Source organism: Bos indicus x Bos taurus, chromosome 1 (genome assembly GCF_003369695.1).
Source record: "Bos indicus x Bos taurus breed Angus x Brahman F1 hybrid chromosome 1, Bos_hybrid_MaternalHap_v2.0, whole genome shotgun sequence".
NCBI lineage: Eukaryota > Metazoa > Chordata > Mammalia > Artiodactyla > Bovidae > Bos > Bos indicus x Bos taurus.
Genome location: NC_040076.1, coordinates 70,592,236 through 70,611,399, shown reverse-complemented (window position 1 = coordinate 70,611,399; position 19,164 = coordinate 70,592,236). Strand labels below are relative to the sequence as shown.

The window sequence follows — 19,164 nt, the reverse complement described above, 5'->3', positions numbered from 1 at the left end:
GTTGTATTGAGGGAAATTATTGTAGGCCCAGGGATGAGGGGAAGCAGGAATAGAAGGCAAAGGAAAAATTCTTGTCTCCTTTTTTTTTTTAATCAGATAGTTCCTATAGTACTCAGTCAAATTTGAGTTAGATTTTTGAAACTTGAAGAGTATATATGATTGCAGCTTTTGCTACTTAGGTTGTTGCATAGCTTAAGAAGCAGTGTCCATCTCCTCTTTCACCCTGGGATGCTTAGTAAATCTACCAGCAATAAGGAAGTAGAATAGAAGGGGATTGAGTAGGAGTTTCTAAAACTACACTTCCAGGAGACTTTCATCTTTAAAACACTAGCACATGCATACCAGCACCCAGATATTGTCTCCTTCAAGACATTCATGTTGGAAAAACACTTGATTAGACTTATCCTCCATATCTCCGTCCTGCCACCCCTTCCCGCTGACACACATTTCCACTTCTTTTGTGTGCTTCCTTAATAGCAGAGTTGATCTGTCCAAGCAGGCATCTACTGGAACACTGAGGAACAAGGCTAGCAGTGTGTACTGGGAGGTGAGTCAGCAGAAATGGAGCCAGATTTTGTGAATCTGGGTAAAAATCACAGGAGCAGATACTACATCCTGTATCTTGAAAGCAGTTTGGAGACACTAAGGCACTTACTAGCCAGGGTGGTGGTAGTGTGGGTATTTATGTCCATATTTAGATTCTGTGTTTGAATGGGGAATTTGAGTGACTAAGATGAAGTGACTTATCTAAGGACTGAATATGTAGCAGTGTTGGAAAAATTACAAATGCTGCATTTTAAATGCCAGCTCTATTTTCCTCTTTTTTGTTACAGCTTCTTTTGACATAGAAGCTTTTGGGAAGGATAAACAGCTAAGGAAATAGGTTTTGGCCTACCCTCTTGGGCTCAAGAGGGAGGCACTGTATTTTGTCTCCAGCTGTTTTCATTCTGACTTAGATGAATTAATATGCGTGGTGTGGCTGGAAACCAGGATCTACCTGCAAATTATTAGGCAATCTCCTGCTCCCCATCCTCATTTTGCTCTTGTACTGCATTGGCTCTGAGGAGGTGCCGTGTTCCCCCAGCCCTACTACCCACTGTCAAGTAGATACTAAGGCAGCCACTGTGTGTGTGTGCTTTCACTCTGGAATGTAGATATTTAAAGTCTCCTTTTCCGGGGACATCACTCACTTTTACTTGAATAGCATTGCTGCTGCTAAGTCACTTCAGTCGTATCCAACTCTGTGTGACCCCATAGACGGCAGCCCACCAGGCTCCCCCGTCCCTGGGATTCTCCAGGCAAGAACACTGGAGTGAGTTGCCATTTCCTTCTCCAATGCATGAAAGTGAAAAGTGAAAGGGAAGCCGCTCAGTCGTGTCCCACTCTTCGCAACCCCATGGACTGCAGCCCACCAGGCTCCTCCGTCCATGGGATTTTCCAGGCAAGAGTACTGGAGTGGGGTGCCATTTGATTACAAAGGGGCAGTTATCATAAACAGAGAGTTTGGGAAGTATTGTTCCTCATTGTTGGAGATATTCAGTGATTACTGGGCAGTTGTGAGTATAATAAAGGTGGTATAGTTTTAGGTAAAGCTAAGTTTCAGTATAATGAATTAAAAAGCCAGCATGTATTTGCTACCCTCAGTACACTCTCATCCTCCACATACCTTTTCTCGATATGTTCTGGCAAATTCAATATGTTCTATTGTTCCAATAAAGTTCCAATAAAGTCTGTTGGAACTTTAGGGAAACTGGGGGTAATTTTTTTCATCAGTTTAGGCACTAGTTATTAAATTTTTCTATATACTTTCAAGGTGTGTAAGTTAGTAGATATGAGGAACATGGAGATGATCTAAGAGAGCCAGTGAAAAATGAAAAACATGGCAACCTATAAAGTCAAAGTTTAAAAATAGTTTTAGTAATAGTTCTAGAGGAAAGGCATGACAATTAATCTCTTTATAATTTCTGAATTCTTTTAGGCTAATTGTTATGGAATGTCTGGGGTCTTGGTGTTTTCTACCTCCTAAAACAGTGGAAAGATATAGAAGTATTTTACATTATAAAACAAAAAATATTAGTTGTATTTGTTCTAAATCCAAAGGATCTTTAGCCTTCAGTTTGTCTGATGCATCATCTTCAGTTTAAAGTATAGTGTAGAATACAGGATAGGACACAAAAGTCATCTTTGGGAAATAAAAGAACTATGTGTAAACAGATAAGGAAAAATACTTCTGACAGGATGAGAGCTTTATTTTACCATCTTTGATACACTTCTAAATTGACAAGTATTTGACATCTTTCCATCAAAACAAAATACTGTGTAGTGTTTTTCAAAATTTCAAAGGAGTTTTTTTTTTTAATTTATTCAAATAGTTATTGAGCATCTGCTGTGTGCTAGGGCTTATTGCCAGGTATTGGATGCATCAATTATGATTTTGTGGTTCTAAGTGATAAGAAACCCAGCTTACCTGAGTTTCAGCAAAAAGGAAGTTCATTGGATGGCAGAATTAGGCAATTCAGGATCTGGCTTCTCTCCATCATCATTGCTTTCTCTGTGTTGTCTACTTTGAGAAAGACTCTTCCTGGTTATAGGATGACCGCTAGATTGTCATAGATGGTTCCTAGAGTTGTGTCTCCAGGTTTAAATTCACAAATCTTTGTCCAACCATTCCCATCTGACAAGACCTGGGATTCACTCTGATTGGACTATCTTAGGTCACCTTTCAGTTCCTTTCCCACCTGCCTCTTCCCCAGTCTGTGGCCTGGGAGAGTGATGTGCTAATTGGTTCAGGTTAGGCATGTGGTATCTGATGGCATGTGGTATGAAGGGTGGTATGAAGGGTGAAGATCACACAGGCCAAATGATACTGACTCTCCAAATGAAAATGGTCCCTGTCCAGAGCAGGAGATTGCACAGTGGAAAGACAAACAACATTTGGGAGTTTGTTTTCTAATCTCTCATTTGATCTTTACCATAACTTAGAAATTAAGTACGTTTTATTAGAAAGTTCCTTAATCTCATGAAGAATCTCTTAGGGTCAATGCATTCACCTTAACTTAGAGTTAAGGTACAAGGAGGAGCTAAAAAATATTTTTTTGGCCAAAGTTTTTTTTTTTTTTTGGCCAGGCCACATGATTTGTGGGATTTTAGTTTCTTGACCAGGGATCGAACCTGTGCTCCCTGCAGCAGACGCATGAATCCTAACCACTGAACCGCCAGGAAGTCCCTGGGAGCAGCTAGAATGAACTCCCCTTACAGGTGTTATGATTCCTGTAGTGCATCCTCTACTGTTATACTGTAGCCCAAACCAAAACCTAAGTAGTCTGTCAGTGATATGCCCAGTAAGAAGGAGTTCAGTCTTTATGAAAGGTGAAATTAAATTCCTGCCTGGCACAGTGTAGTGCATGGCCAAGGTGGAAGAAGTGTTTTTGCTTAAATTCAGGTATGACCATTTTGTACACTAGGTAACATAATGTTGTCATTAAGTGCACAGATCTAGAGCCAGAATGCCTTCGTTCAAATCCTGTTTTTGCCCTGTCCCAGACGCGTCATCTCAGTCAAGTCATTTAACCCAGCTGTGCCTCAATTTCTTCATCTGCAAAATAGAGTTAATAATATTATCTACCTCATAAGATTGTTGTTATTTGATATATACAAAAGGTTTAGGGAGTTCCCTGGTGGTCCACTGGCTTAGACTTCATGCTCCTAATGGAGGGGGCCCAGGTTCAATCCATGGTAAGGGAACTATAGGTCCCACATGCTGCAAGAGTTCATAAGCCACAACTAAGAGATCCCACATGCTGCAGTGGAGATCAAAGATTCTATGTACTGCAACTAAATAAATAAAAAATATTTTAAAGATATATAATATATGCAAAAGGTTTATAACTTTCTGGCACATAGAAAGTACTCTGTGTTAGTTTTGAATGCATGCATGCTAAGTCACTTCCATCATATCCTACTCTTTGTGACCTATGGACCATATCCCTCCAGGCTCCTCAGTCCATGGGATTCTCCAAGCAAGAATACTGGAGTGTGTTGGCATTCCCTTCTCCAGGGGATTTCCCCAACCCAGGGATCGAACCCATGTCTCTTAGGTCTCCTACATTGGCAGGCGAGTTCTTTACAACTAACACCACCTGGGAAGTCCGCATTAGCTATAATTTTTATCATCACTATTATCATCATAATCTTTGGGACAGTGATAGAGAAATGTGGATTATGTGATAGTACAATGAAACAGGTTTATGTCTGATCGAATACTGTAATCATTACTGTAATAATTACTGTAACCATTACAGTCTATTACTGTAATCACTAAGAATTCTAAATATATTTTTTATTCTGTTTTCTGAAGGTAAACTCTTGTGTATTTTATATTGTACTAATGTAGAGTATTATGAGTGAATCTCAGTGAGAAAGGGTTCTAGTGGTATGTTACATTGGTATATGGTGACATCTATTCTGATCAGTATTTTCGGTACTAATGTGGATGGAGACATAAAAACCATGCTTTTCAAGTTTATAGATTACATAAAATTGTGACTGCAAAGTGATAGATGGCAGTCACAATTTGAAATTATTTTAACAGATTAGAACAAACAGATCAGTCAAGATGGACTTTTGTAAAGCAATTATCCTTCAATAAAAAAATTTTTTTAAAGATAGACTTTAACAGGATTATGACCAATAAAATGAATAAGCATATTTCTGTACATTCTTTGCTTGAATGACCTGGTATGCTAAAATGAAATGCCTCCTAAGGTCACCTAGTCCCTTTTCAGATACTCTCATTCCTCAAAAGTATTTTATTATGTTTAGTTAAAATTTGTGTCTCTGCATCTTCCAACTAGTGATTCATTTTCTATTATCTAGAGTGTCACAGAGTAAGTGTCTGCCCTATTCAACATGACAGGCATTCAGATATTTAGAGACAGGTATTAGGTACCTTCTTGTATAGTAAGTACAGTGTCATATTTTACCATATACTATAGTGGTTAAGAATATGTAGCCTGCAGCCAGGCTGACTGAATTTGATTCCTAGCACCACTTACTAGTTGTGTGACTTTTATTTTCTGTACCTCAAATTCAATAGTGATAAAAATAATACATGTATGTCAGAGGATTGTGAATGTTAAGAGAGTTTTAATATTTTAAGAAATTTTTGACATACAGGTGTTACATAAATGCTGACAGTAGTAGTAATAATATTTTTTTCTTCATCATTGCTTTACATCAGACTCTAGAAGAGTTCTTGCTACAACAATGATTCTTTAATGGGGTAGGGATAGAATGGGGAAGATGCAGTGAGCATACCTCGTTTTATCATAATTTTACATGAAAAGTACACTTTTCACAGTTGTAATCATGGAGAAAAACTTGACAAAATCTTTTGACTATAGAGGATATGTAGGAAATAGACAAAGGCAGATGATGGCAACTACTACTACTATGAAATAATAATAGTAGCTGATGTTTACAAAGTAATGCTCAAAATTCTCCAAGCCAGGCTTCAGCAATATGTGAACCATGAACTTCCAAATGTTCAAGCTGGTTTTAGAAAAGGCAGAGGAAACAGAGATCAAATTGCCAACATCTGCTGGATCATGGAAAAAGCAAGAGAGTTCCAGAAAAACATCTATTTCTGCTTTATTGACTATGCCAAAGCCTTTGACTATGTAGATCACAATGAACTGAGGAAAATTCTGAAAGAGATGGGAGTACCAGACCACCTGACCTGCCTCTTGAGAAACCTGTGTGCAGGTCAGGAAGCAACAGTTAGAACTGGACATGGAACAACAGACTGGTTCCAAATAGGAAAAGGAGTACATCAAGGCTGTATATTGTCACCCTACTTATTTAACTTATATGCAGAGTACATCATGAGAAATGCTGAGCTGGATGAAGCACAAGCTGGAATCAAGACTGCCGGGAGAAATATCAATAACCTCAGATATGCAGATGACACCACCCTTATGGCAAAAAGTGAAGAAGAACTAAGGAGCCTCTTGATGAAAGTGAAAGTAGAGAGTGAAAAAGTTGGCTTAAAGCTCAACGTTTAGAAAATGAAGATCATGGCATCTGGTCCCATCACTTCCTGGCAAGTGGATGGGGAAACAGTGGAAACAGTGGCTGACTTTATTTTTCTGGGCTCCAAAATCACTGCAGATGGTGATTGTAGCCGTGAAATTAAAAGACGCTTACTCCTTAAAGGAAAGTTATGACCAACCTAGACAGCATATTCAAAAGCAGAGACATTACTTTGCCAACAAAGATCTGTCTAGTCAAGGCTATGGTTTTTCCAGTGGTCTTGTATGGATGTGAGAGTTGGACTATAAAGAAAGCTGAGCGCTGAAGAATTGATGCTTTTGAACTGTGGTGTTGGAGAAGATTCTTGAGGGTCCCTTGGGCTGCAAGGAGATCCAGCCAGTCCATCCTAAAGATCAGTCCTGGGTGTTCATTGGAAGGACTGATGTTGAAGCTGTAACTCCAATACTTTGGCCACATGATGTGAAGAACTGACTCATTGGAAAAGACCCTGATGCTGGGAAAGATTGAGGGCAGGAGGAGAAGGGGACGACAGAGGATGAGATGGTTGGATGGTTTCACCGACTCAGTGGACATGGGTTTGGGTGGACTCTGGGAGTTGGTGATGGACAGGGAGGCCTGGAGTGCTGAGGTTCATGGGGTCGCAAAGAGTCAGACACGACTGAGCGACTGAACTGAACTGATATTTACAAGCACATACTGTATACACAGACATTGAGCTAAGGCTTTACATAGATTATTCCTTTTAAACCTAATCTGTTAGATGATGAAACTAAGACTTGCAGAGATAAAGAATTTGGCAAAATTTTCATGGCTAGTGATAGAAATGGACTTCATACTTACATAATATGATTTTAGTGTCTCATCTCTTTTTAATTACTGCAGTATGCAAACAGTGTAAGGTTAAAGATTTTTACTTTTCTCAAAATGGAACATGAATAAAAAACTATTGAGAAACACTGCCTTAGACATTTGGTTAGAGGTGTTTATATAAGGCAGATGGAGAGATTTTATTGAATGTATTTGCTCAACTGAAATACAGGTAAAATATGTTAGTATTACTATTATTTACCAATGGGCTTTGTAATGTGTCAATACTAATACTAATGGTTGCCTTCATTCTTACTTTGTTCATAAATTTTACATTAGCTTTAAATAACTAGTCAGATATCCTTTCTCCTGCTTCAGGTTCTCTCTCTGATATTTTATGTGTGATTTTTTAAATCTAGTGGAATAGATTCAGTGTCACAGTACGTAGTGACCTCAGATATCAGTTTGACTTTAAAATATCTTTAGAACTTCCCTACTGGTGCATTGGTTATGAATCCACCTGTCAGTGCAGGGGACATGGGTTTGATCCCTGGTCCACGAAGATTCCACGTGCCGCACTCAGGACAACTAAGCCTGTGTGCCACAATCGCTGAGCCCACGTGCTCTAGAGCCCTTGCTCTGCAACAAGAGAAGCCACCACAATGAGAAGCCTGTGTACCACAACTAGAGAAAGCCCTTGCACAGCAACAAAAACCCAGCACAATCAAAAGGAAACCAAAAAAAAGACTGGATGTCTTAAACAACAGAAATTTTTAAATACTTTAAAATCACAATGGCGGTATTTACCTCCTTTGCTTCTTTCTAATGTGGTGATATCTACCATGTGTTTGGCTGGTTAAGTTAAATCATACAACTTAATCATACAACATGATTCAGTACTTCAAGAATTAAGCAGTTAAAAGCAAAGCAGAATTTCTGTTATGTATATTTTACCACAATGTAAACAAAACAAACAAACAAAAAGCAAAGCAAAATCAGAGTGGGGAGGGAGAGATGGATTATAAAGTGGTATGAGGAAACGAGAGTGAATGATATGTTTATCCTAATTTTGATGATTTCACAAGGGTATAATGTTGAAACTCATTAAATTATACGCTTTAAGTATACATTTATTGTATGTCAATTATACATCATTCAGTAAAGCTGAAAAAATATAGCCCACATATCCCCTCCACCCCCAACCCCTGCACACACAGAGCAAAGACTTCTGAGAAGTTCCGATAAACATGTCTTTGGATGTGTTAAGTATTTTTCTATTAAACTTTAAGAGATTTTAACTTGAAGTCATGGAAAGTAACTGGTGAGAATATGGCATGACATTTATCCCCTTGATTTATTATGGCATCCTTAAAACTCTACTTTGTAACATGAAGGAAATGTACAGGTGACTTAAATGCCACCTATTTGTAATGTCAGAAGAGAGAGGAACAGAGAAATAAAAAAAATTTTTATTGCTTAAGTTGAAAGCTTGTCAGGAAATCCTAGTAAAACTTTTCCGACAGGAAAGATCTGTACAGCTGGCAAATCAGGCAGCTTTGGAATCAGGCCAATAACCATGTTAGTTCTATTTGATTGGTCCTTGGACCTTGCTACTTTCAGTATCTGACCTTTTTATTTCACTGTTCATTTAGGCTGGTCTGACTTAAGCTTGCAAAAACTTAAGGAACCTATGCTATGGAAAGAATGTTCTTAATTGAAAGAAGAAGCAGCAGTAATGATGAGACAGTTTCTGTTACTAACAATTTGTGGATTTCTGGGAGACAGCATTCTGGTTTTCCCACTTACTAGCTGTGTGACCTCTGAATAGGTTGCTTAACCTCCCTGATCCTTAGTTTTCTCACTTGTATATTGGAACTAAAAATACCTGCTTCTCAGGTTATGTGGGTTAAATGAGAATAATGTATATAAAGTACCCAGCACAGTGCCTGTCACTGGTAATATTGAAGAAAAATAGTCATTATTATGATTGTTACTGTTACTGTCTTACCTCCTTGCAACACATTTAGATTGCTAACACATACTTCTTAGAATATATGTATCATCTACACTGATTCAGAGTTAGGAAGGAGAGAGAATCTATTTTTAGAGATCCCAAAAGACAACCTTTGATGAGGGCCTGTCTGTTTAGAAAATGATTATTGGACATTAAAAAAAAATACATTTATTAGGCTTATATTAGGTCTTAGTTGTGGCATGCGGGGTCTTCGTTGCAGTCCGTGGGCTTCTCTTGTTGAGGCCCTTGGCCTTAGTAGTTGGCTGCTCCAGCTTAGTTGCCCCGTGGCATGTGCGATCTTAATTCCCCAACCAGGGATCAAACACTCTTCCCCTCCATTGGAAGGCGGATTCTTAAGCACTGGACCACTAGGCAAGTCCCCAAGCATGTTTAAAAGTAAACTTTTTACCTTGAAAAAAAAAAAGTAAAACTTTCAAAAAAGGAATATTAAAATGAAGCCCTTTATGACCCACTAAGTTTCATTTGGGCTTCCTTGGCTCAGCATAAGAATCCACCTGCAGTGCAGGAGACGCAGGAGACATGGGGAAGATCCCTGGGTGGGAAAGATACCCTGGAGGAGGGCATGGTAACCCACTCCAGTATTCTTGCCTGGAGAATCCCATGGACAGAGGAACTTGGTGGGCTACAGTCCATAGGATTGCAAAGAGTCGGACATAACTGAAGCGACTGAGCATGCACTCACACAGCTTCATACATTGATGAAATTTTGCCATATCTGCTTTACCTTTTTGTATGTAATATAAATTTTTTTTCTTTTCTTTTTTTGCCAAGGATAAGTTGCAACGATCAGAGATCATAACCCTTTGTCCCTAGATACTTCAGCATTAAAAAAAAGGACAGTCTTTTGCGTAACAGTGTAATTATCAACTTCAGGAAGTTTATTTTAACATTGATACATACTATTATCTGATACAACCAATATTTTAATTTTACTGGTTGTTCTAATAACTATCTTTTATAATGATTTCTCCCCCAGTCTAGAATTATGCATTACATTTAGTTGTCATTTCTTTGGTCTTTTAACCTGAAACAGTCCTTCAGCCTTTCATTGTTTTTCATGATTGACATTTTTTTTGAAGAATACAGGCTTGTTTTGTAGAGGTTTGTCTAATTGTTGAGGTTTGTCTAATTGTTCCTCATAAGTACATAGGTTATGTGTTTTTGGCAGATAATATGACCCCAGTGCCTTGTATCAGGAAGCATTATTGGTGATGTTAATTAGCTTTAATTATTTAGGTAAGAGTTTTTTGTGTTTTTTTTTTTTTTCACTTTAAAGGTAACTCGCTTTACTTTGTAATTAATAAGTCATTGATGGAGAGAGAGTTTGAAACTGTGTAAACTCCTGTTCCCAAACAAAATTTCCCCCAGTGGTTTTAGAAAATGTGGTTTCCTCACATTGATTGAAGAAGTCTGCTTGAGAAAATAGCTTTTACTGTAAAAATTATAATACATTGTACACAATACATACTCAGTATTATTGACTGCCTGATCTTTGAGCTACCTGACACCATTTGCTGATTATATTTCTCATAATGGATTTTGTCTGCCTACTCTGAGAATTTAACAGATATTTGCAGCAAAATCTTGTTTGCAAATTAGAAACGGTCATTAATTGGACTGATCAGGCATTCTTAGCAGACCACTCAGATCAGTGAGATGAGAGTAGTAAATCTGAATTCTCGGTATTTCAAAAGAATAATTAATAACAATCATGAAAATCACTCATCATCATCACTGGAAAAGCTTACTAAGTATATAATTCTCTTCTTCCTTTTTATTTTAATTTGTGATGAAAGGACATTTGAATTTGAATATGTGATGAAAGGAAGTTTCTGGGTGGTATTCATCTTTCACTTTAGACTCTGACATTTTTTTCATATCAGGCTAATACTTAGCCATGACTCATGTTTCTTGTAGATCTTGTCACATTGCTCTTTGGAATTTAGCCAAAGGAAAGAAAATAAGGCACGATTGCAATTGTTTAAATAAATATCTTATTCAGGAGGGCTTATTAGAGGCAGAGAGACAGAGTAGAAAGTCCTCATTCTGTCTAGTATTTTGTTTTGTTTACCACTTGTGTTCTGAGGATCTTTTTTCCATCTGTCATTATATCTTGGACAGAGGTGGCAGTTGATCATTGAAGTTCCTCTCTCTCTCTAATTCCTGGCTGATACCTAAAATTTTATCATTATCAAGAAATAAATTTAATTGTAAAAATTATGTCACCTAAACATAAAACAATGGCAACCCACTCCAATATTCTTGCTTGGAGACTCCCAGGGACGGGGGAGCCTGGTGGGCTGCTGTCTATGGGGTCGTACAAAGTCGGACATGACTGAAGCGACTTAGCAGCAGCAGCAGCAAACATAAAACATCAAATATTCAGAACTTTTCTGTAATAGTTGCTAAATGTTTTCTTTTAAATGAGACAACAATAAATAAATTTTCCTTGGGGGAAGAAGCCTGGGTGGGGTTTTAGTAGTTGGGGATTGTGAACAAGTTTAAGGTGCTAAGGCTCTCAAAGAGGACAGGGAAATGAGTATTGAAAAAGGAAAAGGAAAGACATTTAAAAGATACAAGTATGTTTGTTGTTTAGTTTCTAAGTTGTGTCTGACTCTGAGACCCCCCTGGGCTGTAACAGCTTGCCAAGCTCCCCTATCGCTATCCGTGGGATTCCCCAGTCAGGAATACGGGGGTGGGTTGCCATTTCCTTCTCTAGGCATCTTCCCAAACCAAGGATCAAACCTGAGTCTCCTGCATTAGCAGGCAGATTATTTACTGCTGAGCTACCAGAGAAGCTCACAAATATACTTACTCTACAATTTTCATACCTCTAACTCTGGACAAGTAGTCTTTGAAATATACAGAGCATTTAGAATTAAGAAATCCAGACTTTGTTAACCAGTAATTGCTGATGGCCAAATTTTTTTCTTTTTTAAAAAAGACTCTTTCTCCATCTGTACCAAAGACATACCTTTCACATTTCCTTGCACCTGTAAGACCTCTAGGTGTCCTAGGGATGTGATGCAAGAGTAGTGAAAGTCTGTATAACTAACTTTCTCAGCCAAGTTCTTCCAGTGTTTTGCATGCAGTCAGGGTATGAAATAAATAGTTAGTATTGTTTGTGCAGTAATTTCCAAGCTCCAGATGATTAATTGTGGCCATTGTTCCACAGAGAGGCATTTCAGTGTTTCTACTAGAGCCTGGTTTTTGTGACGCTTTGCTCTTTTTTATCAGATGCGTTTGGTTCATCTTTGTGAAGTGTGTGCTTTTCCCTGTCATTGAGAAATTTTCTCCCCAGTGAGAAAAAAATTCTTTTCACTTTCTATGACCAGCTAAAAGAAGATGGATACACAGAATTCAGCCAAAGTCAACACAAGGAAGAGGAGGAAAGAGACACCTGGACCCAATGGGGCAACAGAAGAAGATGGAATTCCTTCAAAAATGCCACGCTGTGCAATTGTAAGTAAGGAAGAGATTTCTTTTTGAACTCTTAACCTTGCAGGGGGAAGGTAGAAAGTGATATAACACTGATGATATCAACATTACTTCTTATCAAGTCTTCTTAAATAATGGAAAGAATGAACAGTAAGTGTGAATAGTGACTTTCCAACAGTTGTTGGAAATCTTATGCAGATTATAATTCAGAGTTCAGTTGTAAGAACTTTACACTGGAATTGAAAAAAGAATTTTAGGAAAACTTGGAGTTTGTATGTATATTAGGCAAAAAAATGATAAAATTCAAAGTAATGAAATAGAGAAATTGTAGCCCCAGGCAGTGATCTGATCTTGGTATCATCTCTTGTTTAGTTTTCTGTGTCTTACTGTCTTTTCTGTTATATCACTGCTCCACTCCATTACTAATTATATCTTAGATAAGAACCTTTTTCTACTACTGCCTACCTTATGTTCCTTTATCTCTGAAGTGTTATCTTTGTATTTCCTAACCACTTACAAACATTTGATGAAAGACTGCTTTCCAAACTCTTGATCCTGTCTCAGGTTGGTACCCTTCCTGAAACTTCCCCTGGAAAGCATATCAAAGAATATTTATAGATAATTGGAGTTATTATTGGTACACAGTGTTATGAAATCCATGTTTTAAAATCCCAGTAACAGAATCACATGTTTCTGTATTTTTGTACCTATATTAACCACTAGCCATTGATCAAACTGCAGTTTCCACTGGTTACTTTTGGAGCTTCATAACCCAGAAGGAAAAACATTTCTACTCTGACATAAGTAACAGTTGTTCCAAGCCAATATACTATCTTGAGCAGTAAAAGCAACTGGACTTCACAAATGGGAGGTTTATGCTCCAGGACTGATGTTAATGATGATGCTGAGGGCAAGTGTGTTCATTTCCTGTTTCTCTGTAACAAATAACCACAAATTTAATGAATGGTGTAAAACAATACAGATATATTATCTTATAGTTTTGGGGATTAGAAGTTTGAAATGGGTCTCAGAAAGCCAAAGTCAAGTGTTGGTAGGGCTGGAGGTTCTAGGGGAGAACTGTTTCCTTATATTTTCCAGCTTCTAGAGGTTGCCCATATTGCTTTGCTCAGGGGATCAGCTAGCAGTCACAACACTCTGACCACTGCTTTTGTCATCACATCTCCTTCTGAATCTCCTGCCTCTTTCTTTCACTTGTAAAGACTTGTGATTACATTGGATGGACATACTTAGCTATTCCAGGACAATCTATCTCAAAATCCTTTAATCACATTTGCAAAGCCCATGTTGCCATGTAAGATAGCATAGTCACAGGTTCGAGAACATAAGATGTACACATCCTTAGGAGAACATTATTCTTTATACCACAGCAGCTAAACTCAGAAAATGACTCAGCAGTCAACAAAACAGGGCATTGTTAATTTCTGAATGTTTCTTAGAGAATTCAGGTTTAGGAGATGGTGGCATCTCCTAATGGTGGCAGGTAGGCACAAATTCAGCATTCTCACTTGTAGTAAGGACAAGCTATAACCAAGAAGGTAATACTCTGAGCTGATCACCGTAGCCAGGAATAGACCTAAGAAGATGAATCTTAGTGGAATGGGCTCTGAGAAGAGTTAAATCTCTTGGTTTTTAGAATCTGAAGAATCTCAGTGTTTTTAGTTACTCTGCTTCATATATTCATGTCACAAATCAGTAATGGCTTGCTACCTATTTCACGTTCCTCTCTTGTATACACTGGCTATTTATCAAGGGCTGATGAGCAAAGATTCACTCACCCAAGAGGCTGGACTGACTCTAATGAGGAGTATCTGCTAAATAAACTTGTGTGTAATCTCTGCTGTACACATATGCTTTCTATCTCTGAATCTCTTTCAACTCTGTAGAAAAAACAAGATTTTTTTTCTTTACTGAGATCACAAATCTACCCATTTAAACTGTACAACTCAATGGTTTTTAATATATTCATAGAGTTGTGCTACCATCACCACAACCAATTTTAGAATATTCTTATCCCTAAAATAAGCCCCATACCCATTAACAGTCACTTCCCATTTCCTCCCAAGCTCTCACCTCTAGAAACCACTAATCTACATTATTCCTATAGATTTGCCTATTCTGGACATTGCAGATAAATGGCAATACACAATAGCTGGTCTTTTGTGGCTGGCTTATTTTACTGAATGTGTTTTCACGATTCGTTAATGTGGCATATTCAGTACTTAATTTGTTTTTATTGACAAGTAACATTCCATTGTAAATCACATACTACATTTTATTTATTCTCTCATTAGTTGATATTTGGGTTGAACAAACAAGATTTTATGACATACTTACATTGTGCCTGCATGGCAGTGGTTACTGGGAGGAGAGATGTGAACATAATATAGAGCTCTGTAACTCAGATCTCAACTAGTTTTTAAAAAAAGTGCTTTCCTTGAGAGCAGGGCAAGGAATAGGATGTGTCACCAAGTATTTGGTAGCTGGGTTTGTAGGTCATGATAGAATGGATATAAAGGAGAGAAAAGAATTAAGGAGGAAAAATTAAAGGATAACTTTATGGCTAGTTTGTCTTAAAGTATAAAGAATTTGTGCTTCTGGGTGGCTCAGTGATAAAGAATCCGCCTGCCAAGCAGGAGACGTGGGTTTGATCCCTGGGTCAGAAGATTCCCTGGAGAAGGAAATGGCAACTCCAGTATTCTTGCCTGGGAAATCCATGGACAAAGGAGCCTGGTGGGCTACAGTCCGTGGGATTGCAAAAGGGTTGGACATGGCTTAGCCACTAAACAACAACAACAGTCAGGAGAAAGTTTTTATGAAAGCAATATTGCATTTAGAAGTTCTTTCATAATTTGGAGGATAATGATGATCATTTTAAGTTTTAATTTTTAGTTATAATACTATTAGTTATAGTATTATACTATAGTAGTATATACTGCTGGGCTTCCCAGGTAGCACTACTGGGAAAGAATCCGCTTGACAATGCAGGAGACATGAGACGCGGGTTTGATCCCTGAGTTGGGAAGATACCTTGGAGGAGAAAATGGGAACCCCCTCCAGTATTCTTGCTTGGAGAATCCCTTAGACAGAGGAGCCTGGTGGGCTATGGTCCATAGGGTTGAAAAGAGTCGGACACAACTGAAGTGACTCAGCTTGCATGCATGCAGTATATACTATTAGTTATGGACTTCCCAGGTGGGGCTAGTGGTTAAGAATCTGTCTCCCAGTGCAGAAGACATAAGAGACATGGGTTTGATTCCTGGGTCAGAAAGATCCCCTGGAAGAGGGCATGCAACTCAGTCCAGTATTCTTGCCTGGAGAATCCCATGGACAGAGGAGCCTGGTGGGCTACAGTCCACAGGGTCACAAAGAGTTGGACACGACTGAAGAGACTTAGCACGCACTGTTAGTTATAATTTGCATAAACTTAGAAATTTTATATAACATTTAGAAGCTAACCTCTTAGATTAATACAAATTAGTTAATTTTGTTGGCATAAATAAACCTGTGTTCTATAACATGGAAGAGAGAATGAGCTAATGTTGTAGATTTGTTGAGTGACTACTTGTATGTGAAACACTGTACTAGTTACTTTGCATATGTTATTTTATTTAATCCTCATAACAAACTTATGGAGCAGGTTTTACTGCCTTCCATTTTATAGAAGATGAAAGCTTTAGAAGCTTGCCATGATTTCACTGCTATTAAGTGATAGGGCTGGAATTTAGATCTAACGATTTTCGGGTCCTAAAGGCTTGCCCTTTCATTTGTACTTTGCTACCAGAGAATCAGAAGACTTGAAAGCTATAATATTTCATAGGATTCATTTGAGGTTAAAATAAAGGAGATTTGTTTTAGGAGAACATAGGTACAAAGAAATACTTGGTCCTACTTTTATAAATTTCAGCTTTTAGTGACACTTTTCTCTGAGAAGAGAATAATAGGGTGGTTTTTTTGTTTTGTTTTGTTTTTTTAAATACTACTCATTCTAACTGGAGGCAGCTCTAGACAGTTAAAGGTTTTGCTGATCTGCCATAGCTGAAGAACCTTGGGTTTCATTCTCTATACTTAGGAGGAATCGATTCAGCACAAACTCTAGCCAGAAGGGACAGCTGCATTTGCCTTCTACAAGGAAGATTGAAGAAACAGAGTTATTAAAGATAGAATACTTAATGTATCTTTTAAAATTAAGGTAAAATTCACATAGCATAAAGTTCACCATTTTGTGCTGTGCTTAGTTGCTCAGTTGTGTCCACCTCTTTGCCATCCTTTGGATTGTAGCCCGCCAGGCTCCTCTGTCCATGGGATTTTTCAGGCAACAATACTGGAGTGGGTTGCTATTTTCTCCTTCGGGAATCTTCCCAACCCAGGGATCAAACCCATGTCTCCTGATTGTAGGCAGATTCTTACCCACTGAGACATCAGGGAAGCCCAAAGTTCACTGTTTTAATCATTTTAAAGTGTACGATTCAGTGGTTTTTAACACTAAAAATTCACAGTGGTTTTAACACTAAATCACCACTGTCTAATTCCAGAATATTTTTATTACCACGGAAAGAAATCCCATACCCATTAGCAATCATTCCCTCATTCTCCCCTCCCTCTATACCCTGGCAACCACTAATCTACTTTCTCTCTCTAGGGATTTGCCTATTATAGACATTTGGTATAATCACATAATATGTGGCCTTTTTTATGTCTGGCTTCTTTTATTTAGCACAATGTTTTCAAGGTCTATCCAGGTGATAGTGCTTATCAGTACTTCATTCCTTTTTAAAAGTGAATCCGTATAGACATACTACTATGTTTATCCATTCATCAGTTGTTGGACATTTGAATTATTTCAGAGAACACAGTAAGGCTGTCTTTCATCTACACGTACTAATGTTAATAAGCATAATTTTTTCTATTTCATATATTTTATATATAAGCATTTATTTATATAAACAACTTCATTGTGATAATTCTTACACCATTATAATTCACACACACATTTTGAGTGTGCAATTCAAAGTTTTTTAAAATGTTCACAGAGCTGTGTAGCCATCATCATAATACGTTTTAGTACATTTTCATTACTCCAGAGAGAAACCCTGTACCTGTTAGCAGTCACTCTCCATTTCTCCCCAACCCTTCCAGCCCACTGTTACCAGTAATCTATTTTCTATCCATGAACTTTCCAATTCTGAACATTGCAGATAAATGGAATCATATAATAAGTGGTCTTTTGTGGTTGGTTCTTTCACTTAGCATGATTTTTTCAAGGTTCATCCATGTTGTAGCAGGTATCAGTATTGCATTCCTTTTTATGTCTGAATGGCATTTGTTTTTTGAGTTATACTTACATACAGTAGAATGCATAAACCTTAGGTGTACAGCTCAATAAATGTTTATATGTGTACATATCCATGTAATAACTAGTACATCCAGAAGACCCCCTCACACCCCTGCTAGTCAATATCTGCTTTTCCAAGATTTTTTTTTTTGTTCTGTGGTTTCTATTCACCATAGATTAGTTTTGCCTGTTTTTGACCTTTATATAGGTGGAATCATAGAATATATCTTATTTTGTGACTAGCATATCCTTTTAGAAACACAAATTACTGTCAGATATCTCTTTGAGTACTTTTAGAGGATAAATTGTTTTTTTCAATTTAATCTGTAAGTAAATCTCTTAATTACTTCAGAAAATCGCACATTTTGGTCTGTTCTTTTTTTTTCTTATGATCTTTGTCTTTTTACTCTTTTTAAAAAATTTTATTCTATTTTTGGCTGTGCTGGGTCTTAGTTGCTGTGTGTGGGCCTGGTTGTGTTGAGTGGGGGCTCAGTCTCTAGTTGTGGTGCTTGGGCCTTTCATTGTGGTGGCTTCTCTTGTTGTGGAGCACAGGCTTGAGGTGCGTGGGCTTCAGTAGTTGTGACACATGGGCTTAGTTGCCCCACAGCATGTGGGATCTTCTGGGACTAGGGATTGAACTGGTGTCCCCTGCATTGCAAGGCGGATTCTTAACCATTGGACCACCAGAGAAGCCCTCCCTGGTCTTTTCTTAACCTCTTTTTAAAAACATCTAAAAAAAGATAACACACACAAATTTCCTAAAAATGACTTTTTCTTATAGCTTTAGCATATTTTAAACTAAGTTTATATAAGTGATCTTTAAAAGAAATATATTTTCATTTTAAAACTTTATTTTAAAAATATATCCTTATCTGAAATTAAAAGTGTCTTCCAAGTTTCTGAATTTATCCCAGTCATGATGTGATCTGTGTAGAATTTAAAATTCTAAGTGAACATCACTATAACCCAACAGAAATTTAAAAAATTGTAAGGGAATATTATGAACAACTCCATGCCAAAAAATGTGATAATTCAGGTGAAACAGACTTATTCCTAGAAAGAGCCAAATTGCCAAAACTGACCCAAGGAAAAAATAAAATGTGAATAGACCTGTCCCAATTAAAAATATTGCATTGTCTTTAAGAAAATCTTCCCACAAAAACAAAGCTGGACACAGATGACTTCACTGGTGAATTCTATCAAACATTAGAAGAAGAAGTAATACCAACCCTATACACTTTCAGAAAATAGAGGAGATAACATTTCCTAATCCATTTTATGAGACCAGATATCAAAGCCAGGCAAAAATAGAACAAGAAAAGAAATCATAGTTCAAAATCCCTCATAAACTTAGATGCAAAGATTCCTAATAATATATTAACAAATTGAATCCCAGAACATATGAAAAGATTTATACAGTGTGATCAAGAAGAATCTCACTCAAGAATGAAAGATTGGCTTAGCATTCTAAAATCAGTGC

The 19,164-nt window shown here is 37.6% G+C and overlaps 1 protein-coding gene across 2 annotated transcripts in view; it reads left to right on the top strand.

Annotated features, from left to right (window-relative positions):
• Positions 1-19,164, top strand: part of PCYT1A (phosphate cytidylyltransferase 1, choline, alpha) — a 49,476-nt gene that overhangs the window by 7,577 nt on the left and 22,735 nt on the right. For both annotated transcript variants that reach the window (XM_027537205.1, XM_027537195.1), the window contains exon 2: positions 12,229-12,355. In XM_027537205.1, coding sequence (XP_027393006.1) covers positions 12,239-12,355 — 117 coding nt within the window. In that variant the 5' untranslated portion in view covers positions 12,229-12,238. The remainder of the gene's footprint in view (positions 1-12,228; positions 12,356-19,164) is intronic.